This window comes from Grammomys surdaster, unplaced genomic scaffold (genome assembly GCF_004785775.1).
Source record: "Grammomys surdaster isolate TR1022 unplaced genomic scaffold, NIH_TR_1.0 324, whole genome shotgun sequence".
In the NCBI taxonomy this organism is placed as follows: domain Eukaryota; kingdom Metazoa; phylum Chordata; class Mammalia; order Rodentia; family Muridae; genus Grammomys; species Grammomys surdaster.
The window spans coordinates 849,150-875,598 of NW_021604743.1; the positions used below are offsets into that span (position 1 = coordinate 849,150).

The 26,449-nt window shown below is 37.8% G+C and overlaps 1 protein-coding gene and 1 pseudogene across 2 annotated transcripts in view; one reads left to right on the plus strand and one right to left on the minus strand.

The window, feature by feature from the left end:
* Nucleotides 1-26,449, minus strand: part of Asxl2 (ASXL transcriptional regulator 2) — a 75,839-nt gene that overhangs the window by 37,430 nt on the left and 11,960 nt on the right. Inside the window, exons 2-4 of one of the 2 annotated variants that reach the window (XM_028778091.1) lie at nucleotides 22,023-22,105; nucleotides 12,892-13,003; nucleotides 7,617-7,764 (exon numbers count right to left, since the gene is read on the minus strand). In XM_028778091.1, coding sequence (XP_028633924.1) covers nucleotides 7,617-7,764; nucleotides 12,892-13,003; nucleotides 22,023-22,105 — 343 coding nt within the window. Of the gene's footprint in view, nucleotides 1-2,245; nucleotides 2,331-7,616; nucleotides 7,765-12,891; nucleotides 13,004-22,022; nucleotides 22,106-26,449 lie in introns of those variants that run through there. The other variant, XM_028778092.1, reaches the window with a different exon arrangement.
* On the plus strand, nucleotides 810-1,256 carry LOC114630008 (annotated as a pseudogene).

A 26,449-nucleotide genomic window follows, 5' to 3' on the forward strand; every position in this document is an offset into this window, starting at 1 on the left:
GCTCTTAGGAACTGGGTAGTTTTCACAAGTGGGGAAAGCATAAAAGTCAGGGATGAGATATGCACGTTGCTCTCATCTAAGCTGAGATTACTATTCTGAACCCATCCCTCAATTGTCAAAGGTCTGAAATTCTGTTATAGTGCAACCGGATGATGACTAATGATAGAAGTTAACTTTTAATACAACTAAATTTGTGCTGCAAAGTATATATAAATATAAAGCATGAATGCATATATCAGCTCCTTCTAGTAAATAACAGTCCAAGAAAATCTAGTATCTCAAATACAAGAAGAGAAACAAACATGATGGATATGGTAGGATTGGCTTTTTATCCATCCCAACTTCCTTACATAAAATGATTGAATAGTTTTACAAGAAATGAAAAGTAACAAGTTATCCCCATACATCCAAAGGAAAATAAATGGCACCAATCCCTCCATGAGTAAAATAAGAAAAATCATAACAAAAAAAGATTGTCACAGCATAGGAAATGAACTAGGAAAGTGTATTAAAAAGACTTCACTGGAATAATACTTTAATAACAGAAAATGAACCATACTTCTGTATTTGTTCCCTTTGGCAACTGGAGCTTTGAGAATAGTTTTAACTTATATGACCTGAAGCTAGAAAGAGAAGGCTCAGCAGTTAAGAACACTTGCTGCTCTTTCAGATGACCTGGGATTGGTTCCTAGCAAACACAGGCAGCTCACAACCATTTGCAACTGGTAGACACACTCACATATATGTAGGCAAAACACTCCTACAAAAGATAAATAAAAATCTTTAAACTGTGGCTCCTTGCTGTAGAAATGGGCAAGTTCATGAAACCCGGGAAGGTGGTGCTGGTCCTGGCTGGACGCTACTCCGGACACAAAGCCGTCATCGTGAAGAACATTGATGATGGCACCTCAGACCGGCCTTACAGCCATGCCCTGGTGGCTGGGATTGACCACTATCCCCGAAAAGTGACAGCTGCCATGGGCAAGAAGAAAATCGCCAAGCGATCCAAGGTCAAATCCTTTGTGAAAGTGTATAACTACAACCACCTCATGCCGACCAGGTACTCTGTTGATATCCCCTTGGACAAGACTGTTGTCAACAAGGATGTGTTCAGGGACCCAGCTTTGAAACCCAAGGCCAGGCGGGAGGCCAAGGTCAAGTTTGAGGAGTGATACAAGACGAGAAAGAACAAATGGTTTTTCCAGAAGCTTCGCTTTTAGGTTTATTTTTGTTTTCGTCATTAAAAATTAAAAAAAAAAAATCTTTAAACTGTATCACCAATGTTGCTTCTAAGTCCCCTTTCACACAATGACCATCTACTACAATCTGGCCATGTTTTTTGATTATGTCCCTAAGTGACACAGGAAAGATCATGCTTGAATGCTTTCTTGCTTTTGGTTATCTTAAAAGTTTCAGTCCTGGTCAGGCGATGGTGGTGCACACCTTTAATCCCAGAACTTGGGAAGCAGAGGCAGGTGGATTTCTGAGTTCCAGGCCAGCCTGGTCTACACAGAGAAACCCTGTCTTGAAAAAAACAAAAAACAAAACAACAACAACAAAAAAACACCAAAAGTCTCAGTCCTAACAGTGCTACCAACTTTAACACACAAGGTGTTCAAACCTTTTTCACCTCAGCCACTACCAGTAAGAACATCTCTTTCAACCTGAGTTAACTTAAAAGTTTCATATCTAGGATGAATTTGAAAGAAAGCCCAATCCTGCCTTTTCAATAACTTAGCACATATAAAAAATGCTAGAGGGCTGGTGGATATACAGTATTTTCTAACTCCAGACCTTGATTTAAAAAAAAAACAAAAAAAACAAAAACCCAAACAGTCTGAAAGTGTTAACAGTAATATGCCCTTACAGTGAAAAGGAGTATTTCATGTAACTCATTTGCTTTTTCTTTTTAAGCAAATCATCTCACAATTTTTCCTTATGATAAGGTAAAAGCTATACTCATGTAGTGTCTTTAACCACAGCACTTGGGAGTGCATAGGCAAGAAGAGTTCAAAGCCAGCCTGGTCTACATAATGAGTTTCAGGATAGCCAGGGCTATACAAAAAGCCCAGCTCCGAGAAGGGAAAACAAAAAAACAACCAAAACTATCATGCAGCTGTCTTATATTACAGTACTTAAGACATATTTTGGGGAAATGATAGATACTTCCCTTAGTTATGACCACAAAACAGTAAGAAAGACCACTGATTTTACTAATAATTGTTCTGACATTCTTCCACCTTACCTTGACTTGAAATTCCATAAAGCTCTTCTTTGAACATGTTTCCTGTTTGAAAACTAAGAACCAAAACTATAAACTAGGAATTTTCTCTAATTTACATAGAAATCAATAAGCTAGATTGAATATTGGACTAAGTTCCTAAGTTTTAGTCTGTTCCTATTTCGCTGAAAGTTTATACATGTATCAAGATTTTCTATCAATTTTCAACTAAAAGTATCAGTTCTGCTGTCAAAGCTCTTTATTTTTGCACATAAAAAGGAAGTGGGTTTTGATACTATCTCAATGTTCTTCCTGTCTTATAATACATTTGAAAAAGTGATGTCAGTTCAAGAGTAAAACCCTAAATAAGAAAACTGAACAGTCACAATTAGTGTGCTTCACTGATAAGTAGAGCTGTCTTTTTAGTACTTTTGTTTGTTATAGTCTTTTCAGACAGTGTCTCAGTATATAGCCCAGGGCTATATGAAACCCTGTGAGTACTTCACCCTGAACAAAATGCTCTAATATATTCCAAGACAGTGACTTTTGTTCAGTTCATTCTGGCCACGTTTAATGTTTATCTCCTTGTGGATGATGCCACCAAGGAAACATGACTCTTGCTAGTTATTTCTCTTGCCTACAATTTCCAAACTTAAAAAAAAAAAAAAAGTCTAAGCTGGAGAGACGTGGGAAAAAGACAAAGCCCTTTTCACTTTTAAAAAAGATTTACTTATTTACTTTACGCATGTGAGTACACTGTCGCTGTCTTCAGACACACCAGAAGATGGCATCAGATCCCATTACAGATGGTTGTGAGTCTCCATGTGGTTGCTGGGAATTAAACTCAAGACCTTTGGAAGAACACTCAGTGTTGTTCTTAACTACTAAGATACTACTTATCTCTCTAGCCCCCAAGACCTTTCCACTTTATACTGCCCATATCAAGTGATTAAAAAAAAATCTGGGCAGAAAAGACCCTGGGTAGAAGCTGCTATTCATCACTATTGGGGATTATTCTCAAATTACTCAAAGATTTAAAACAGAGTGCCCTATTTCATTTTGCTTTTATTTCATTTGTGTCTGACAAACCAAGTCTGGGTGTGTTGCCAATGAGTTTGCAAACTTAAAACTAAGATTATATGATTAGTTTTCTTGAACTGTATGGGTATAGTAGCTATACCAGAGAATATGAGCTAGATTAGTTTGATGCTTCCCAAGCATAGCACAATTATTACCATGGGAATGAAAAAAATTAGATCTATTTTATAATATGCACATCAACAGTTCTCAATGCAGTTAAAATTAATGAATTTGTTATTACAGGAAGAATTATCTTAAGGTCTAAGGCAGTTTACTTATTTAAATTTAGGAGATATTCAAACTTGAGAAAATTCTGAATGCCTACTTACTACATCACTACCTCCATAAAGTACTCAGCAGTTAGTCCAAAATTTCTACTGCCACATATAACTTATTAAATATGAGGGTTAAAATTTTTTTCCCTGCCAGGCAGTGGTAACACACACCTTTAATCCCAGCACTTGGGAGGCAGAGGCAGGTAGATTTCTGAGTTCGAGGTCAGCCTGGTCTTCAGAGTGAGTTCCAGGACAGCCAGGGCTCCACCAAGAAACCCTGTCTCAAAAAAAACAAAACAAAAAGCAAAACAAAAATTTTTTCCCTCTTCAAACAGAAGCTAATAAAAAGCTACAGAATAATTGGTATGAATAGATGACAAAATGTTACCTTTAACAGGAAAATACCTTCCAGGGGAAAGGGATTCAATGTAGCCATTATTCCTTAAGTGTCTTGGGTTAGGTATCAAACGGTATGAGAGGAAAGACAAGCAGACTGCATCTGGTGTTTGCTAGTAGTAATGAAGGAAGGAAGAGAACTGAGAACAGTAAGTGCTCCAAGTTTAGAAGACAGAAATAGAGAAGAGTTGCAAATAAGTTTTAGTAAACAACTTCCACAAGGGACATAGGCTGAGAATAAAAATAAACCAAGGTAAATTTTATAATGTTGCTCAACACATTTCACAAAGCTAAATAAAACCTGTACATTTTTTTTTTCTCTTTTGAGGTAAGATCTCATTATGTAACCCTGGCTGGCCTTGAATTCCTATCTGTCTGCACCTGCCTTCCAAGTGCTGGGACTAAAGATGTATACCATGCCCAGCTAACTAGATCTCCACACTGCAAGAAACAGATTCAGCATAACAATTAACTCAAATTGTGATGGAGAGATGGCTCAGCAAGTATAAAGGTGACTGCTACATAAGCATGAAAATCTGAGTTCAATCCTCAAAACCCACAGGAAGGTCTACACATGTACACCACAACATAGTCTCCATGCCCTCTACCCCCTATAAACACACACACACAAATACACACACAAACACACACTCTCTAGATATTTTTAAAATTAAAATTAATCACAGACTTAAACACAAAACTCAAGATTACAAAACTTCTAGAAGATATAGAAGAAAATAAATATAGGTGAGCCTGGATTGTCATGACTTTTTAGATACAATACCAAGGCTCAAGTTCACTAAAAAAATGACTGATAAACTAAACTAAATTCAAATTAATAACTTCTGCTTCATAAAAAGAAACTGCAGAACCAGAACTGGAGAGACTGTTCAAAGGGGTACAAGTGCTTGCCCAAAACCTTGACTATATGAGCTCAGGTCTCTGAAATGCATAAAAGGCCAGATGGGGAAGCACTTATCTGCAATCCCAGTGTTCCTAAAGCAAAATGGGAGGAACTGCCCAGAAGCTTAAGGGTAGTAGCAGAAATAAGAGAAATTCTCTCTCAAAACAAAGGTGCAAGTGGTGAGAACCGACCCCTAAAGGTTGTCTTCTGACCTCCACACTGTGGCATGTGTGAGTCTGTACTGATTAGTCATATATACAAACAGACACATATTTGGAGGGGGGGGACTGACAAGAGAATTAAAAATAAACAGAATAAAGCAAACAAACAATCCACCACCCAAAAACACCCCCCAAAAAACACAGCTATGGTTTTGGAGAAAATACACAGAAAAAACTTACCGAATAAAAGACTATAATCCAGGGCTATAGAGCTGGCTCAGCAGTAAAGAGAACTGGCTACTCTTGCAGAGGACCCAGAGTCAATTCCCAGCACCCACATGGTGGCTCATAACCATCCATAATTCCAGTCCCAGGGGATCCAATGCCCTCTTCTGGCATCTGTGGGCACCAGGTATGCACATGATACAGACATACACACAGGCAAAACTTACATACACATAAAATAAAAATAAATCTTAAAAAAAAAAACCCAAACCCTACTCCTCAAAAATGAACAAAGAATGTACCAAGGCCAATAATAAAAAAAATTAACATCCCAACAAAAATGGACCAAGGACCTGGGCACATTTCTGACCAAAGAACATATTCAAATGAAAAATAACTATGCAAAAAGACTTCTACATCACATGCAATCATGGAAATACAAATTACAACAGTAAAATACTGATATGCATCTATTAGAATGGCTAAAATCCAGAAGGTTGATAGATAACACAAACTGCTGGTAAGGATATAAAACCATAGCAACTGCCATTCAATATTGGTGGAAATTCAAAGCGGCAGCCATTGCAGCACTATGGCAGCTTCTTATAAAACTTAACATAGTCTCACGATGTAGCAGTCATACTTCTGTGAATTTACACAGGGACAATGTATGCCCTCAGAAAAAACTTGCAAAGTTCATAGTAGTTCTCACTCTTCATTGCCAATGCAATTACATCTTTTAGGTGGTGAATGGCTACTTGCAAATTATGCCATACAATTTACCTCTACAAGGAAATGTACCCATAAGCCATGAAAATACATGGAGCAATCACCAACTCACACTACTAAGGAAGTATGCCAATCTGGAGCCAGGAAGGTAGTTTGGTGGGTAAAGACCAACCTTGACCACACAAGATCCACATGAGTATAAGAGACAATCAATTCCTGTAAACTGTCCTCTGACATCTAAATAAATGCCATATGAATACATACAACTAGTGCACATATGAATGTAGATGTTGACATGCACATGCATGTGAGTGCACATACAAAAACATGTAATTTTAAAAACAATATCTATTTGAAAAGATTCCAACTTCATGACAGTTTTGGAAAAGCAAAACTATGAAGACAGTAGAAAAGATCACAAGTTAGCCAGAAGAGTGTATCAGAGAGGATACTTAGGGCAGTGAAATATTCTGTATGACATACATGTGTACATATGTGTTTATAATACTTTATACAGTATTATGCAACTGTCCCAAGTCTCAGAAAGTACACTATCAAGAGTAAATTACAATGTAAACAACAAACTCTGGGTGATAAATGCCATCCTAGGCTATCCAATTGCAAGGCAGTGCTACATGTTAAGACCCTGTCAACAAAAGCCAAGAACAAAAAATATGTAAACAAAAAAGCACAAAGAAAACACAAGGTGAACGAGTCTGGACACGTCAGAGTAGAAAGCAAATGGAAACACTGCTTTCCACTCAACTGGAACCTAAGTATTCTCCAAACTGACATGGGGTGGGGGAGCATTGAGTGTCTGTGCATTATGTACTCACATGTGCATGTACACAAGAGACCAGAGTTCACATTAAGAGTATTCCTTCATCATTTCCCATGGTTTTCTCCCCTTTGTGTATGTAGTGTATATCATGTGTATAGAGGCTGATCTCTCACTGAACCAGCGCTTGTCAAACTTGAGCTAGTTTAGCTAACTAGCAATCCTGACTTTGCTTATGTGCTAGCTGAGACTATAGTCGGCTGTCATGTCTGTCCAACTTTTACATTCTGGAGATTTAAACTATGATCCTTAAACTTAAACTTTATACAGTTCCCATCATAACCCACTCCAACATGCCCCTTTCAACTTCATGTTTTGGTTTTGATAATTCACGAAGTCTTCTCCCTCATTCCCTCCCTCTCTCAAACACATACACACACACACACACACACAAAATCTCTCTTCCCTCTCTCACCCCCCACCCCCTGAAAATTGATCCTGGAGCATGGCCCTGGACCAGCAAGCCCCAGGAGATGCAAGGCTCCTTTATCCCCTTCACTACTATTACATATGAATGGGTGCTGGGGATCCAGACTCAAATCTTTAGGCTTACACAGCATATCAGCCACACAGAGCAATCTCCCAGCCCCTAAAAGAAAAATTACTTTTAAAAACTCCTCAGTCACACAGTCAGAGGTTCATGAGGCTAGTGGCTGTTGCCCTGAAAGGTTAAATACAAACACTTGGCCCCTGCAGAAGAGTACTGCAGAGCACTAAGCTACCAGGGAAGGAGGAGCTGACGGTCTGAGAAGAGCGGTAAGGCACTGCTGCAGCAGTAGGAGATTACCTTTCCTTTTCCACCTGCTCTTTCTCCCTTCTTTGTTGCTGCCACCATCACTGCTGCTGCTGTTCTCAGAGCTCTGAGAATCTGACTGACCATCACTGCTTTCTTCTGAACCTTCTGACAGTTCTTTCACTCCATCTGGCACATCTTTCTGAAAATGTAGGCATCCTGTTAGGACTGTTACCACTGTAGCAAATTGAAACTAAATTTCTAATATGTAATGCAATAAATAATTAGCTGATTAATTTTAGTATTATGATATAGTAACACCACAAACATCTGCCGAAATCCTGATGCTTCCCTTTTTGGGGGTCAAATAAGTTAATTTTCGATCTATATTCAAAGATAAAAATTACACACAACATTTATATGCAGGCACAACATGTGTTTAAATTACACCAAAACTGTATATATAAATCCAGGTAAAAGACGAAACGTTGAGGTTTAAAAAGCTAATAATATTTTTCTTAGACATCATTGTATATGTGTAGGGTAGGACCCTATATGTTCTGAATTCAATTACAGAATTAAAGTCAGGAAAATAAGATTATTATTTTATGTTCATCTAACTAGGTCTTGAATATTGGTTAATAAGTAGCAGCAAGAAAAAGAGTATTATTTGTTTTGTTGTTTTTAAGAATCATGTTAATCACTTTAGTGTTAGCTCTAAATAATGAGAATGTTAACCAGAAAGAATAATAACTATGTCTACTGAGTCTGAGAAACAAACATTAACCTGGCAGCTGCATATGAAAGGCTAGGGAAGTAAGGCTTTCTGGCTTTGTCTCCTCCCAGCTACCCAGCCTTAGCCTAAGTTCATTTCTCATGCTTTCATTTTAGTTTCTAAGGTGAGGTAACAGTACCTACCATAAAGGTCACATAGAAATTAAACTAAATAAGCTAATTATGTTTAGAATAATGCCTTTATGAGAGCTCAATACTGTGTTTACATAGTAAAAAAAATATACAAACAAATGAATTATTGAATGTTATTTCACATAAGGATTTTCTTTCCATCAGTACTCTATGGTCTCACATAATTACTTTTACACTCACATTTAAAAAATGAACTGACAGGCACAAAAAATTAATCCTATATCTAACTGGCACCGAATGACATATTCTCAAGATTAAGTCCAATCGAGTAAGAACAGTTATTTTCCAGTTAAATTTTCCTCTAACCCATCTCTTATGTTATACACTTTCTTAAAATACAGACCCCATATTTTTATATTCCTTCCTTCAAAATGCAGGACAGCTTTTATAGAGTTAGTTGCCAGCCAGACATCTTGACCTGTAGGTTCAACAAGTATCTGAAATACAAATATAATTATCTTCTTTTTGTAAAAAACTTGTGATCCCTCTGGGATCAATGGCTCATGCCCCAAATCTTAGGATCTTTTCTCACCCACTATTTTACACATCCCAAATGCAATATGTTCTATTTCTTCAATGTCTCTTGGGTCTACCTCTTTTACTATTCTGAATTCCTCATTCAAACTATAATTACCTTTACATGAAAAATCTTAAAACACAGGTTTGATCCAATGGTTCTCCCTGATGACCTCTGACATCTGTTTACCCAACACACCACCCAAACTCACAAAGCTCAGTCAGGGTCAAACTTAATTGATAGCTAATGTTTATCAATAATCTTAACTTCAGCCGGGTAGTGGTGGCGCACACCTTTAATCTCAGCACTTGGGAGGCAGAGACAGGCGGATTTCTGAGTTCGAGGCCAGCCTGGTCTACAGAGTGAGTTCGAGGACAGTCAGGGCTATACAGAGAAACCCTGTCTCAAAAAAAACCAAACTAATAATAATAATAATAATAATAATAATAATAATCATCATCTTAACTTCAGTGATTATCTCTTAATCTATTTTTTTCTACTTAAAATCTATTCAGGCCGGGCTTTTTACTAAAAAAAAAAAAAAAAAAAAATCTATTCAGAATTTCATCTTTCTCTTCATTTGAGCGACTCATAGGAAATAGGAAGCAATAGGAAAACCTATTATCTGAAGGCCTTCACTCCTCTTAAGTATATGTTCAAGTCCAGCTCAAATCCAATAAATAACAGAAACTTTCTAGATCCCTTTATTTAAAACTAATTTTTATTTTGCTTCATTATAATACAAGAGTTTCACAGTATATTTTATAAATATGAAATTTTTTAATAATGAAAATATGAGCATTAACAAGTCCAACAATTATAGTTTATCCAACATTTATTTCTGGTATAGACTTGACAATGTAATATAAGACATATATTATTTGAACTCTAAGTTCTTCTTTCTTTAAAGATTTTATTTATTTTATGTATTTTGCACGAATGCATATATATATACATGTATATACAATGTCTATGGAGGCCAGGAGAGAACATCATGCCAGAAGCTGAACCCCCTTCATCTACAACATCAACAAGTGCTCTTATTAACTGCTGAGCTATCTCTCCAGCCTTAAACTCTGAACCCTTGATACAGAGCACTGACTTTTGGACTTTCCTAATCAAGAGTGGGATTAGGCCAGGCAGTGGTGGCGCACACCTTTAATCCCAGCACTTGGGAGGCAGAGGCAGGTGGATTTCTGAGTTCGAGGCCAGCCTGGTCTACAAAGTGAGTTCCAGGACAGCTAGTGCTACACAGAGACACCATGTTGGGGGGGGGGTGCAGGGGGAAAGAGTGGAATTAGGAAAGTCTATTGTTCTGCTGTTTGGTCTTTGATTCTAGCTCCTAAAACAGGCACCTAAATGATAGTGATACTTACTATGTGTGTTGCTAAGATGACTGACTGTGTGTTCCTAATGGCCTGCCTCAGAGTGGAGCTGACTACTTAAGAGACAATTATGTGATTAGAAAATTGCAACTTTTAACAAGATCTCAAGGATAAAGACTGAGTTGATAGCAATGACAGTATGATGCTTCAATCACAAATCTTCCATTCAAGGCTAATCTATGGCTTTGGATGAGCTTGCACATGGCTAAAATCACATTTGTGCTTGGAGCTGATATGCCAAGACAGCTTCCATACTCAATGATCACCTCACTTTATGTATGTCTTTTATTTGAATTACAATAAATGGAAAACTTAAAAGGTTTTCTCTGACATCTTTTTGTAAGCAGTCCTAGAAAGTAAATGAAACCCGAGAAGGACATCAAACAATAATTACAATTGGTCTATCGAGGTAAGGTCACAGCCAAAGACTTGCAACTGGCAGATGAAGTAAAGGGTAATCCATGGTACTGAGCCCTTAGCCTGACACGATGGAGACAGACAGTGCGAAACTTGAGTTAAATTTAAGAGCACCTAGCTGATTTCAGTGGGAAAATTGCTTGATGTATGGGAGAAACCCCCAAAATGCCTGATACCAGAGAACGGACCTGAGTGGCACTAATAGAAAATATATTTTGAATTTCCCATCTCTACAACACAGTAAGCACTTTAATGAATACAAAGAAAATCCTGGAAGATCTACAATAGCTAAAATATCAAAAGAGAAAATGAAAGCTTCATTTAGAATTAAAGTCCTATAATACGCAAATGTTAAACACTGCAGACAAAGTCAGAGGTAGTTAAGATTAAAAAGCAGGAAACGACTTTGTATATTGCACAAATTGGTCCTAGGACTGGACATGATCCTTTTGCTTTGGCCTCCTGAGTATTACGATTGATAACCATACACCACCATATTCAGCTTCTATATATGGGGTATTATTCCTCTTTTGTTTTGTATTGTTTATGACAGGATCTCACTGTGCATCACAGGCTGCCTGGCTAGGACTCAAGAGATACCTAGATCTGAAGCCTGAGTGCTAGGATTAAGGCATGCATGGGCACACCTAGAAGATGTCCATTTGTTTAGTTTTGCATTATTTAGTATGTAAGTATGGGCACCAATGTGACATAGCACACATACGAAAGTTAAAAGAACAACTTGTGAGAGTCTGTTCTCTCCTTCATTTATATGTGCCCAGGGGACAAAACAGGTTTCCAGTCAGTACCTTTCCTTACATGCTGATCTATCTCAGCAACCTAGATTAGATGCTTTTAACGTTAGTAGGCTCCACACTACTACTGAGCATTGTGGTATGTAGCTAGGAGATAAGCAGTAATGGGAGAGAGGTGTCTTCGGGTATAAGACAAACATTCATTCTGGCTTGCTGACAAACTTCCTTTGTTATTTTAATTATCAAGGTGACACAAGCTTAATCTAATCCTTACATCAAGAGTAAAAATGATTCTATACATTTGACAATAGCCATAACTCATGTATGGTGTCACATGGGCTGGGCCAAACAAAGTAAGTTAAATCTAAATGAGGGGGAGTCTCTTGCTTTAGATACTGGACTCTTGTCTCTCTAGACTTACAGTTTGCAGAATGGAGACTCGGAATGAATTCATATACGATGAGGAGAAGCTGACTGAGAATAAAGCTAAAAGAAAGAACAGAGACCAAGACTAGATGACATCTTTTTGATCCAGCCTCGATTTCCCATGAATGTTAGGTTGTATGAGTTCAATTCTCCAGCCTTCTTACTAAGCTCATACAGACTGGTTCTCCTACTTGTAAGTGAAAGGATATTGATAAGGCTACCATTTCAGTGTACGAATTACATATTAGCCAACTTGTTATAGAAAAAGAAATGTCTGACCAGAGTTCCTATTCTTATTCTGATACAATACAGCCAAAACTGGTAAAGAAAACACATCTTTTGAACTTTAGTTTTCTCCCTTATAAAAATAGGAGTAATAATCATAAGTAAGTTTGAGTGGGGAAGATCATGAGTAAAACAGCATCTAAAGCAATACCCAATTTGTAATGTAAATATTTTTAACCTCTTCAAAATAAAGTAGGGACTGGAGAGAGGGCTCAGCAGGATCATGGACTGCTGCTCCTCCAGAGGACCCACACAGAAGCTATCAACCGTAACTTTAGCTCCAGAGGATCCAACCCCTTCTTCTGGCATCTATGAGTACTACAAGTATGTAGTACACAAATATACATGCAGGCAAGACACCCATACACATAAGATAAAATAAAGCTTAAAAATGTATTTTTAAATAAGAATATATAAAGAGGGTGCCTTTTTAGTATTCATGAGGTTCTAAGTTCAACTCCCAGAAAATCTTCACCCTCCCCAAAATTCACTTACTTACTTTAGGGTTGAAATTTTATTTCTTCCTGGAAGTAAGTTCCTCAAGAACAGAATTCTGTCTCTATGACTCAGTAATTATATGTTGTCACTTACTATTGCTTGTCTTCCCAACAACTTACCTTCAAAGTATACACTCCCATTCTACCTGGGACTTTATAGAAGATGCCCTCCTCTCCTCGGGAGTTTGTGTGCAGCATTGCATTTAAGCATGCAAGGGGGGAAGTCCCACTAAAAGCAAAGAAGGTGAAAAACATAGTGATTCGTTTGTCTCTAAATATTTTTGTAATTCTGACTTAATTTTCAATTGATCAATATTCCTTTATGTAATTTTTTTAACTACAAACCATATCAATACAGAGAGAGATTGCCATGAAGAAAAGGAATGGACAATTCATCTTTAGATATATAAAGGGGGAAATTTTTAATTTAACATTTAAATAGAAACAAGACAAAAATTCATACAGTAATATCAAACTTATTTTTTTGTAAAACTGTTTGATTTACACATGAAACGTTACAAGTATACATGAAAGTGGAAAGCATGCACACATGCATGAGAGAACATGCTTGCACACACACACATAGATTCAAATAAATATTTATTCTCTTGTACATTGCTGCACTAAACTAAATCTGATGAGTAAAACTAAACTGCCATGGTTTCTTGTACTTGAACCTATCAGAAGGTCACTTTAAACAGGGATTTAATAGACTTCTTATATTGCAAGTAATAGTTTTTCCCCCATTTTAAAATTGGTTAAGTAAATAATACCTAAATGAAAAAAAACTTTTCTGAATTGGGGATGATGGCACACAACTGTAATTCCAGAATGTAGGAGACTAAGACAAAAAAAAAACAAAAAAACAAAAGTTCAATGCCACCCTCTATTATAAGCCAAATTCCTAAGAGGAAAAAACTTTCCTTTTTCAACTGTCATCAGATCTTATTTCATTTCTTTTTAAAAGGCCAATAAAATTCACTAAACCGCATCCTTATCTTGACTTGCCATTGCATTAAGGAAATGGGCCTAATGTTTCCCCACAACTCCAATGCTGGCTTCTTTTGTTAAGTACTTATAGATTAAGAAACGGGAAGCAACCTAGAGTCCAAGTGCTGAAGTCCCAGTCTATAGGTCCTGAAGAATGAAGATACAAGGCCATGGCTAAACATCTAAGGGTCAATGCCAAGGGATTGTGATGGTTCAGGAGGGAGATATGGAAGACACATACAGGACTCTAATCAGAATCCTCACCACCTACAAGCTACTGAAATCATAAAGTGACGATGCCATATGAGAAGCCTTGCTGCCACAGCCAGTGAGAGCTAGGAAATATAGCAGAAGTTCTACAACATGGAAATGGCCGGAAAGATTAGCTTCTCGATGCAAAAGAACCATGTAGATCCATGGCTGGGCTGCTTAGGCTTGGAGACAGAAGCTCACATTAGTTCTATGTCCAACTCTTCCCTTTATCCAACTACAATTTCTGTTACTTTTCTCTACAATAAACTCAAACACATGTGAACAAGAAAATGAAAGAAAGAAAGAGAGAGAGAGAGAGGAGAGAGAGAGAGAGAGAGGGGGGAGGGGGGGGGGGGGAGGAGGGAGGAGGGTGGGAGGGTAGGAAGGAAGGAAAGAAAGAAGGAAGGAAGGAAGAAAGAGAGAGAGAGAGAGAAAGGCTGGGTGTAGTGGCGCATGCTTTTAATCCCAGTACTTGGGAGACAGAGAGGCAGGCAGGCAGATTTCTAAGTTCAAGGCCAGCCTCATTAATAGAGCAAGTTTCAAAATAGCTAGTATACACAGAAGAACCCTGTGTCAGAAAAAAAAACAAAAAGAGAGAGAAGGTGGGGGAGGGGAGAAGGGAGAGAAAGAAAGAAACTAAATGAAACCGGAAAGAGAGCTAGGCAGTTTTAAGCATAAAGCCACATGCATTAAAGAGTACCCCTGGGGGGCATGGTGACTCACACACAAAAATCAAACCTTCCTAATGTTGCCAACGTTTAATATTCTCATGTTGTTGTGAAACCCAACCAAAACAATTATTTCATTGCTACTTCATAACTGTAATATTACTATTGTTATGAATCTTAATGTAAATATCTCTGTTTTCCTATGGTTTTAGACCACCCCCGAGAAAAGATTTTTGACACCCCCTGCCAAAAGGTCTCAACCCACAGTTTAGGAAACACTGCTCTAGAGGCTGAGGCAGGAAGATGAAAATGTTTTGTCAGACTCTCCCCCACAAATAAAAAATCATAGCATGTTATATAATATCTAACTGTAGAGGTTAGAAAGATGGCTTGGTGGTTTAAAACACCTGTTACTTTTGCTGAAGACCCAAGTTCAATTCCCAGCACCCACATGGAAGCTTACAACCATCTATAACTCTAGTTTGAAGGGATACAATATCCCCTCCAACCTCTGTAGACATCAAGCATGCACGCATGCACATGCATTCACCAAATATTGATACATGTCAGGCATGGAAGTACATGCCTTTAATCTCAGCACTTGAGAGGCAGGTGGATCTCTGTGAGTTTGAGGCCAGCCTGGTCTACATACTAAATACCAGGCCAACCAGGGCTACACTGTGAAACTGCCTCAAAAAGAAACAAACAAACAAACAAACCTAAAAATTCATACACATATTTTATAGCTATTAAAATAAAAGCTTAAAACTAAGAACAGTATTAAAAAATAAAGTATAGTAGAAATATTATAAAAATCAGTCTAAGGTCAGGGGCCATAGTACTAGAGAAAACATACTAATACTTTTTTTGTATGTCTGGGCTTTTTGTTTGGTTGTTTTTTTTTTTCTTTTAGATAGAATTCTCATTCTGTAGCACAGGTCTGAAGTGGTGTGGAACTCTAGATATAGCCCAGGCTGGCCTCAAACTCAAGGCAATCTTCCTAGTTTAGTCTCTCAAGCACTAGTATTACAAGTACGGAACACCATGTAGCCCAGGCTGGCCTCAAACTCAAGGCACTCTCCCTTGGTTAGTCTCTCAAGCACTAGTATTACAGTTATGGAACACCATGCCTGGCCTTTGGTGCTGCAATAAAAGCAACATATTCATGCATCTTAGGAAAACAGAAGTAGCAAGAGAGCACACTAACAAGTTCATACACAAGCCAGGAGGTGGTGACTCATGCTTTTAATTTCAGGCCAGCCTGGGCAACAGAACTGGTTCTAGGACAGCCAGGGAGTACACAAAGAAATCCTATCTCAGGAAGGAAGGAAGGAAGGAAGGAAGGAAGGAAGGAAGGAAGGAAGGAGGGAGGGAGGGAGGGAGGGGGGGGGGGGGGAGGAAGAAGCATATAGAGGGTTGAAGAGATGGCTAAGTAGTTAAGAGCACTAGCTGCTCTTCCAGAGGTCCTGAGTTCAATTCCCAGCAACTACACGGTAGCTCACAACCATCTATAATGTGAGCTGATGCCCTCTTCTGGCATGCAGGCGTACATGCAGATAGAGAACTCATATATATTAAATAAAGAAATAACTAAAAAAAAAAAGGCATATAGAGTCAGGGGACGGTCTGAAGTCATACCAGAGACTCCTTAAGTAATTTTTTTGCTGTTCTTGTTTGGTTTGGTTCTTTTGGTTTCTTACAATTACTAAGAGACAAAACAACTTTTACATTTTAAAAAAAAATGTTAATTTATCTCCATTTTATGTATATTGGTGTTTTGCCTGTATGATTATCTATGAGAAAGTATCAGATTCTAGAGTTATAGACAGTTGTGAGCTGCCATGTAGGTGCTGGGATTTCAACCCCCTACCTCTGGAAGAGCAGTCAATATCCTTAACTGCCTAGACATCTCTCCAGGTCTCAATTTAACTGTACATTCTCAACTCATCTTCCTTTCAGTTCTCTGCTGGTGACATTCAATGCAACAAAGGTCACTGGACAGATCTGGAAGAACTGACATTAAGAAAGGCAGATCACTGGCACTCATTACTTACCCAGTCTAGCCCAAGAAAAAAGTTAAACGGGGGGGGGGGGGGGGGGTGGGAGGGGTGCGCAAGAAAATGCTTGATGTCCATCTCTGACTACCATGCCTACACGTCTTGCAACCACATAAGCGTGTACATATAACACACCCAAAGAATAAAATAAAAAATAAAAATCCACACAGTAAACCAAGGAGCCTGTGAATATCTTGGATGTCTCTAATGGACATGTGTCCGTTCTTTTTCTGAACTGTGATAATGTAATATATTAAAACCCAGAGAGAAGGCCACAGGGTGCTATGATTAAAGACACGTGCCATGAGCCCAGCTGGAATTGTTAAGAAATAAAACACACACACACACACACACACACACACACACGGTGGGGGGGCGGGAGGGGGGATGGTCAGACGACAACAACAACACCTATCTCCTTGTCCAAGGTTTGGTAGAGTGCTGCCGCGCTGCCTGCCATGCCTTGTAAAGGTCATGGGTTCACTCCCTATTCTCAAGGAGGCCAAGTAAAATCCTTACCCAAACCAACTGCCTACCTTTTACAAAAAGTTCTATCACTAACTAGCTATACAATTCCTTTCTGTTTCAATGTCTTTATAAAAGAAAATACATATGAAATACCTAACTCCTATTTTAACCAAGGTCATTTCAAATACTGGTTCATTATAACACCTAACTTTTGAATGTTATGATAAACGGATAATAAAAAGTAGCTCTGAAAAAAACAGAATGCTTCTTCATTTCTGTGAGAAGAGTACTGCCTACCTATCTATTTATTATCTTATTACAGATAATTAGGATACTTAAAGGGTTTTTGTTTTTTGGGGTTTTTTTGTGGTTTTGAGACAATATAGGCCTGGCTGTCCTGGAACTCATTCTGTAATCCAAGCTGGCCTTGAACCCAGAGATCTAGCTATTTCTGTCTCCTCCTACTGAGTGCTGGGATTAAAGGCACGCACCACAACCACTGCCCAAATTATCATACTTAAAAGTTCTTAACAGCCGGGCGTTGGTGGCGCACGCCTTTAATCCCAGCACTTGGGAGGCAGAGGCAGGCGGATTTCTGAGTTCGAGGCCAGCCTGGTCTACAGAGTGAGTTCCAGGACAGCCAGGGCTATACAGAGAAACCCTGTCTCGAAAAACAAAACAAAACAAAACAAAACAAAAAAAAAAAAAAAAAAGTTCTTAACAGCTGGACCAAGTTCCAATCAGTGTTTCCCTCTAAAATAAGAAGTAAAAAAAGTTACATATAAGAACTTAGGATTCCAGGTAAAAGAAGTGCCAATGAGAGTAAACACAGAATCTTTGTGGGGGAAAAAAAATGAATTATGGGTTAAATTATACAAGAACTGAACTGGAGACAATAAAAACACAAAAATTATATAAAACTTTATATCGCTGCCCTATTGGGTGGTTATTGCCCGTTTAGCAATATAATTTTGTATCTTAATAGCTAGTGCTGTTATAACTGCTTTTTATTTCTTTTAAAAAAATTATTTTTTAATTTGTATTTGGTTCCTCTTCAAGAGTAGCAAGTGCTTTTAACTGTTGAGTTTTGTCTTCAGCCTAGCTTTGCTTTCTGCTGTTGTGTCAGAGCTATAATGCCAGATGATGTGGATGCAGATGTAGATGCTGAACTTCTGAGTTTTTAAACAGTTGTCTGAGTCATTCAGCCAACTCCTAATATTTTCTATCAGGAATTCTTTCTCAGAGAAGTAACTGAAGAGTTATGGTAAATCTTAGACTATATTAAATAGCTTTGACTTTAAGCCTCAAAAAGATATACTAAAATAGGAGGGAGTTATCAGGTGGTATCATGCATACAGGGTAAAACCATATAAAACTGGGCATGGTGGCACACAGCTCTAAGCCCAGCATTTTGGAGACAGATCTTAGTAAAATCCTGCTTAAAAACAAAACAGCCAAAACCAGACCAGAACAAAAGAAGTTGTTTAGCCAAAGACCTGAGACCACCACTACCACCTACAAAGTATCCAACAGACCAAAATCAAAGACCCTGCCATCAGAGCACCTCAATACACAGGCAAGCACACTTACACATACACACAAAAAAAATTATAAAAATTTAAATCTTATTAAGCTTCATTCATGACCTGAACTTAACAAAGTACTAACTAAAGTTAGAAGATAAGCAAACATAATCTATAAGCAAACATGGCATATATATGACACAAAAACACATATATTTCCCTGTTCTCAAGCTTCACATAAAACTCATATAACTGAAATAAAAACAAAAAACTATACTATAAATAAGGGAATTGCTGCAGTCTAAGGTTATCTGAAGTGGCATGCAAACACAGACAAAAAAAACTCAGTAAAGGATTCAGACTATGAATTTTAATCTGTTCTGCCTGGTTTTAGGTATCACTTGATTAGACAATTGGCCAATACTTTATCTATACAACTCAAGTAAATATAATTTAAATCTCTTAGGCAACAAGCAACCTGCACATTTCTATCTTGTAAGTGTTTTAATCAACATGCTGAATTACACTTCAGTGCTAAAACGCAAATGAAAATTTTGATAAACCTTAATGCCAACGATTTCTAAAATTATGGTCATATAATGGTTACAAACTATAAAATAAACAATAAAAAAGCACACTTAGTGATTAATATTTATACACTATCACTATTACTTCATTTCTAAGCCAATTAGTTTGATAAAGTAAAAATCATGCATACCAAGGCACACTCAATAAAACTTGTAAAAGAGTGCTTTATATTTGCTTAATACTCCTTTAGAATAAAGTAATACTTCTTACCTTCTGGAGTTGGAATGCACCCCAAGAAAATAAGAGGAGGGAAAAAAAAAGGTTTTAATTTTTCTTTCAAGTAACAATAAGTAAGCTCCCCCAAATAATTTATATCCTGATCTTCCAGCAATACTAACAATCCTCAAATTAGTAATCATCACCATTTTATTTCATAAAACATTACATTTTTAAAATGTATAAATTAATCCAAAACATTATTGTCTAAAATTGCACATTGAAATTCAGCTATATAGCCTAAGCTACTATAGAAAAACTAGTTAAATACCTGAATTCTATGAAAAAGTGTAACTATCAGAGCAGCTCAGAGTTCAGTGAGAATTTTGTAATAGTATCCTTTTTCTCATGCATCTTTATTACAAGGAGTCATCATAAAGCCATCAACAACGGCCTTGAGGGTGATCTGCTTCTCTATGATCTACAATGAACTCGATGCAAACTTAACAACAGGTTTGATTATATTGCTGCTGCTGCTGCTGCTGCTGGGTATAGAGGTACATGCTTGTACTCTCAGATTTAGGAATTCTAGGCCAACATAGGCTATTTAGTTAATCCTGGCTGAAGAAAACACAACAAAACAGCAATGGGAAAGGTAGTAACCTGTAATCTCATTATTTACACGGTTCAACTTCCAGGCCACTCTGAGTATGAGATCCTACCTACCCCTCATCCCTCTTCCAAAAAAGAAAACAAAACCTTTTTCTATCAATACCTAAGGATTTGTTTCTGTTTAACTTCTTCTTGACAATCCTACCAAGTTTGCAGCCTTGACAACAACTACCTTTCCAGAGATAATGATTTCTGCCATAAAGTAATGACAATGAACTCTATTCCATTTGTTATAAAAGTACTACAAATGTTTATTTTTATTTTGATTTGATTTCCTAAAACAGGGTGTGGTAGTTTAAATGAGAATGGTCCCTATAACCTCATATAGGTGAATGCTTGGTCCCCAACTGTTTGGAAAGGATTAGAAGGTGTGGAGAAGGTGTATCACTGGGAGTGGGATAAAGTTTCAAAAAACCACTTAATTCCCAGTTACCTCACTCTCTGTCCCTGGCTTGTGAGTCAAGATTTAAGCTCTAAACACCCTCTATAACTCTAAACCCAATTAAAAGTTTCTTTTATAAGATTCCTTGGTCACCGTGTTTTATCCCAGCAACAGAAAAAGTAACTAATACACAGACAGAGGGATGTTGGATAGCCCTGCCAGCCTGGTATTCAATATGTAACCAAGACTGGCCTTGAACTTACAGTACTTGTCTTAGCTTCCAGAACACTGAGATTACAAATGTGCCCCACTATACCAAACCTTTCTTGTTTCTATTTTTTTGTTCAAATTTTTTTGTTGTTGTTTTTTGTTTGTTTGTTTTTCAAGACAGGGTTTCTCTGTATAGCCCTGGCTGTCCTGGAACTCACTCTGTAGACCAGGCTGGCCTCGAACTCAGAAATCCGCCTGCCTCTGCTTCCCAAGTGCTGGGATTAAAGGCATTCGCCACCACTGCCCGGCTTTGGTTCAAATTTCTTATCTTTATGAAATAACTCAAATGTAGATGGCCAAATTTATCAATATACAATGACATAATTTTAACATTCCTTGATAACAGAAAGTTTTAATTATGCAATAATGATTATATAGTAACATAGCAAGACACTTAGAAATTGGAGTGTATTATTTTTGACCCTATTAATATATCTACTACATTTAAAGATTAAACATTTGTCTATGTATTCATTTTTAAATGTGCATATATGCACACCCGTGTGTGTGTGCATGTGCCACAAAATGCATGTGGAGACCAAAGGACCAAAGGACAACTTCCAGAAGTTATCTATGGGAGCTCCCTATTCCTACTGTGAGTTCTGAAGATTGAATTCAGATCATTAGATGAGCAAGGGCCTGAATTCCTTCCAACACCTTAGCAGCTCTATTTACATATTTTTGAAGAAAGGATTTTGCTATGTTGCCCAAGTTGGTCCAGAACTCATAGACTCAAGCGATCTTCCAAGACTTAAGTCTCTCTAAATCATCTTGGACTACAGTGTCATAATGTCCAGCAAAGACTTTCTCTTGACACATATAGTAAACATTTTCCATTTCATTCTTGTTAACAAATCTTATTTCTTCTTACACTCCTGACCTCTAGAAGTTTACACTAATTTTTATCCAGTAATTACCAATCTCAGTATATTAAAAGTACAAAGTAATAGGTAAGTGAAGGCTTAAAGATGACTCCAGGCCTCCCAAGTAATTAATGTGCATAGGCTTTGAAAGACACTTTACCTTCTCATTAAGTGTGCTTTACTTATTTTTGATTTTATATATATAATGACTTAAAAACTACAAAGACTGACAGATGAATAAACTTGAAGTTCAGAAAGTATATTATACTAATCAATGTGTAAGACAAAGAATACTAATAGATACTAAGTATTAAGTACTCTAACCAAACACAATCATTACTAGTAATAGTTTAATATCTTGCCTGATTTCTTTTAGTCCTTCTCTCTGGATAACTTGTAGAATTTCTTTATGACTCATGGGTGTATTAGGGTATTTTTCTAAGACCTGAAAAACAAGGAAACAATAACAATGAATTAATTCTTATTTTATTTTATGTTCTCATTCTTATAATTGTCTATTACTATGACCATGTCAATAATTAGATATAAAACATAAATATCTAGAGATTTCATCCACTTTTTCCTCAACCACAAACAAGAAATCAAATTCTAAAGCAGAAACAGATAAAAAAGGCTAAAATTAACACTTGAATTACTCAATGACTATAAAATTGCTTAATTTTTGTCTCCACTCCCAAATCACACCTCTACCTGTGACCTATCACTGTACACATCTTATGATTATCTATTTTAACAAGGTATAATGGCCAACAACTTTAATTCTAGCACTTGGGAAACAGAGACAAGTGAATTTAAGGCCAGCCTGGTCTAGAGTAAGTTCCAGAGCAGCCATGGAGACACAGAGAAACCCTGTCTTTAAAAAAAAAAAAAAGAAGATCATCTGTTTACATTTCTATTAGTAACTACTACTGCATGGGCATACAGTAAATTCTCAAATAAATAAACATATGACTATATTAAAATTGCATCTATGGAACACTTGTATCTTCCTGCTTTCTGACTGCAAATGTAATATGACCTCACATTCCGGCCATGTGTTCCCCACCATGATGAACTACAGCCCCAAACTGTAGTTAAATTAAAAACAAAAACAAACAAAAAGCCAATATAAGTGTTTCAGATGCAATAATGGCAGTAAGCATAGTTTGTTCTCCATTAAATGTAACTGAAAGTCTGGACAGAATGAATAAAATAATCATCTGAGGACTTCAAAAATGGTAGCAGATAAGAGGAAACCACAATTAGAAAAAGCACGGTTTAGTCAGAAGTGGGTTTCCTGGTTTTGTTTTCTCTATAACCTCCTGGCCTGGGTGCAACTGCAGCTCAAAACCCAGGAGCACACTGAACAGACGTTCAGAAAGTGCTTCAATACAAATGTTGTCATTTTTATCTGAAGCACAGTAATGTCACAAAGGAAGGGAATTCTCCCAAGTTGTTTTTAGACTTTGGGGTATGTCACTGTCCTGTCCCTCTCTTTCTACACCTGCCCAGGCAACATGGCAGTAGCCTTATATAGATAACTAATGCTTCTGTAATCATTGAGATGACTCACATATACAGATTGAGAAGAGTTAAGAAGTCTGTGTTATACAAGGTACACAAGAGCCAGTAAAGAAAAACTATAAAGAAAAATCATCAAATCTGAGTCAGGTGTAGTGGAACCTGCCTTTAATCCCAACATCTGGGAAGCAGAGACAATCAGATATGAGTTCAAGGCCAACCTGCTCTACAGAGAAGCATTCCAGGATAGCCAGCTCTATACAGAGAAACCGTATATTGAAAACAGGGGAGTGGGGGCGGGAGGTGGGTGGGAGAGGTTGGCTGGAAAGATATAGCTCAGCAGTAAAAACAATGGACGTTCTTCCAGGACGTTCTGCTGAGTTCAATTCCCAGCACCCGTATGTAGCTTCATTCAGTTCACAACCATCTATAACTCCAGTTTAAAGGAATCCCTTTCTGGACTCAACAGTACCAGGTGTGTAGGCAAAAGGCCAAAACACATTTATAACATTTTTAAAAAGCCAAATTTATTTTGAAGTTGTAGTGGTCAACAATGTCTGATCAGTAAGATTACTAGAAACTTTTTTTTTTTTTGGTTTGGTTTGGTTTTTCGAGACAGGGTTTCTCTGTGTAGCCCTGGCTGTCCTGGAACTCAATCTGTAGACCAGGCTGGCCTCGAACTCAGAAATCCGCCTGCCTCTGCCTCCCAAGTGCCCTGGGATTAAAGGCATGCACCACCACCACCCCGCTAACTAGAAACATTTTTTAAGCAATAAAATTGTTTTAAGTATCTGTGGGAGCTCAGACTCAGAGAAGCAGATCAGGAATGGGAGTCAACTAACTACTTTGTGAATAACAGAAAAATTTCCAAATCAAGATAAAAGGAGATCCTGCCCACTCCAAATTTTTATCCCAACATGAGAACCAAGTACAGCTTTGACAACTGCTTCATCGTCCAAATCTCTGCTGCCTGATATTTGAAGCTGAAGAACAAAATGAAGCTGCTGCTTCCCTACTTATCAAACTCACTATATACAAACACTACGAGAGATGAGAAACTGAACTACATATAGTAAAAACATCCTATTGGAAGGGAAGAATGGAGGAAGGAGAAGAAAATAAAGAAATAAATGTACATACTCCAAAAAAGAAAACAAATACTAATACTAAGGGAAAGAAAATATAACTTGAAATTTGGTTTTATATGAACTAGCTTCTAAATTTCACTATGCTGACATTCTAGAATCAACTCTCCTTATTCAAGCCATACCCCTCCGAGGTCTAGTAAATTGCTAGATTTCACCTCCCCCCCCCAAAAAAAAAGGTAAGAAGCACTTATTCCTATTTTATTTCTTCAAGGTTAGTGACTATGTTACATAGTAATGAAATCGCAAACAAGACTAGGTTATACTGTACCACTTTTAAAAAAAAGTCAAATTGTACTCTCTATAACACTTGGCACTGAGTGGGAAAGGTTTTCTCCTTGTTTGTCCTTTCTGTATTTCTTTCTTTCTTTCTTTTTTTTGGGGGGGGTTTTCTAGACAGGGTTTTTCTGTATAGCCCTGGCTGTCCTGGAACTCACTCTGTAGACCAGGCTGGCCTCGAACTCAAAAATCCACCTGCCTCTGCCTCCCAAGTGCTGGGGTTAAAGGCGTGTGCCACCACTGCCCGGGCAGTGCTTTCTTTAATAAGTATTTTCTCATTGATTTAGCTTAGACAACTTTGTGTGTAATAATGTTTTCCAGTTTTCTTCCTGGCTTTTCTTTAGACTGTGTTTATGAATGTCACTTCCCTTAATACGACAAGCTTTATCACTTTTATGTGGTATTTACAAATAGTTTACTTCTTTTGAAAGTAGACTTAATAATGAATCCACCAAAGGGAATATTTGATTGCATGAAACAAAGTCCTGGGTTAAAGTAAAACTTGTACATAATAGGAAATACAGAAAGGGGCCGGGCGGTGGTGGCGTTTTTGTTTTTCGAGACAGGGTTTTTCTGTGTAGCCCTGGCTGTCCTGGAACTCACTCTGTAGACCAGGCTGGCCTCGAACTCAAAAATCCACCTGCCTCTGCCTCCCAAGTGCTGGGGTTAAAGGCGTGCGCCACCACTGCCCGGGCAGTGCTTTCTTTAATAAGTATTAAACCTGTGCTACGTATTTCAAAAACAAACAAAACGCACACCTCTAACATCTGGAGGAAGACTAGTAAAAAGAAATGTTGATAAATCAAGCACAATTAGAAACAAAAAAAATCAAAATTTTATAAGAAAAACTTCAGATGAAAATATAACAGCCAAAACTACATAGAAAAACCCTGCCTTGAAAAACAGGGGGGGGGGGGCAGGGTGAAGAAAAGGAAAAGAACAGAACAAGCCTGTATCTGATATGCTTATTTTGTCCTACCTCCAAGAACTAGCCACTGGCAAGTATATGGGAAGTGGGATTTGAAGAAAAATGGTTCTGTATAAACTATGTGGTTTATGTGATATACTTTCCTCCTAGAAGCTGGAAACTAAATTTGCTATCCTGTTCTCAATAAAAATTCCTTTTTGGTTTTTTTGTTTGGCTAGTTGGTTTTGTTTGGTTTTCAAGACAGGGTGTCTCTGTGAAGAAGCCCTGGCTGACCTCAACTCACTTTGTACACTAGGCTAGCCTCGAACTCTGCCTGCCTCTGCCTCCTGAGTGCTGAGATTACACACATGTACCACCACGCCAGGTCTAACTTGTTTCTTAACATACAATTTACTCCTTGTCATATTATTCCTTGAGGAACTAAGCATAGTGTCATCTCACTCAGAAGATTCTTAGAACCTTCCTCCAAATTCACCTCAAGCGTATCTTCCATTTGTTCACTTCAATTTGAATTTTCTGTGTATATAGATGTTCATGTATGTATGCCTGTGGGTAGAGGTCAGAGGTCAACCTCAAGTATATTCTGAAGTAGCAGTCCTCCACCTTCCTTTTTTGTTTGTTGTTTTTCTTCTTTTTTTTTTTTTCTGGTTTTTCGAGACAGGGTTTCTCTATGTAGCCCTGGCTGTCCTGGAACTCACTCTGTAGACCAGGCTCAGAAATCCGCCTGCCTCTGCCTCCCAAATGCTGGGATTAAAGGTGCACACCACCACTGCCCAGCATTTGTTTGTTTTTCGAGACATGGTTTCTCTGTATGGCTCTGGCTGTCCTGGAACTCACTCTGTAGGCAGGCGGATTTCTGAGTTCGAGGACAGCCTGGTCTACAGAGTGAGTTCCAGGACAGCCAGGGCTATACAGA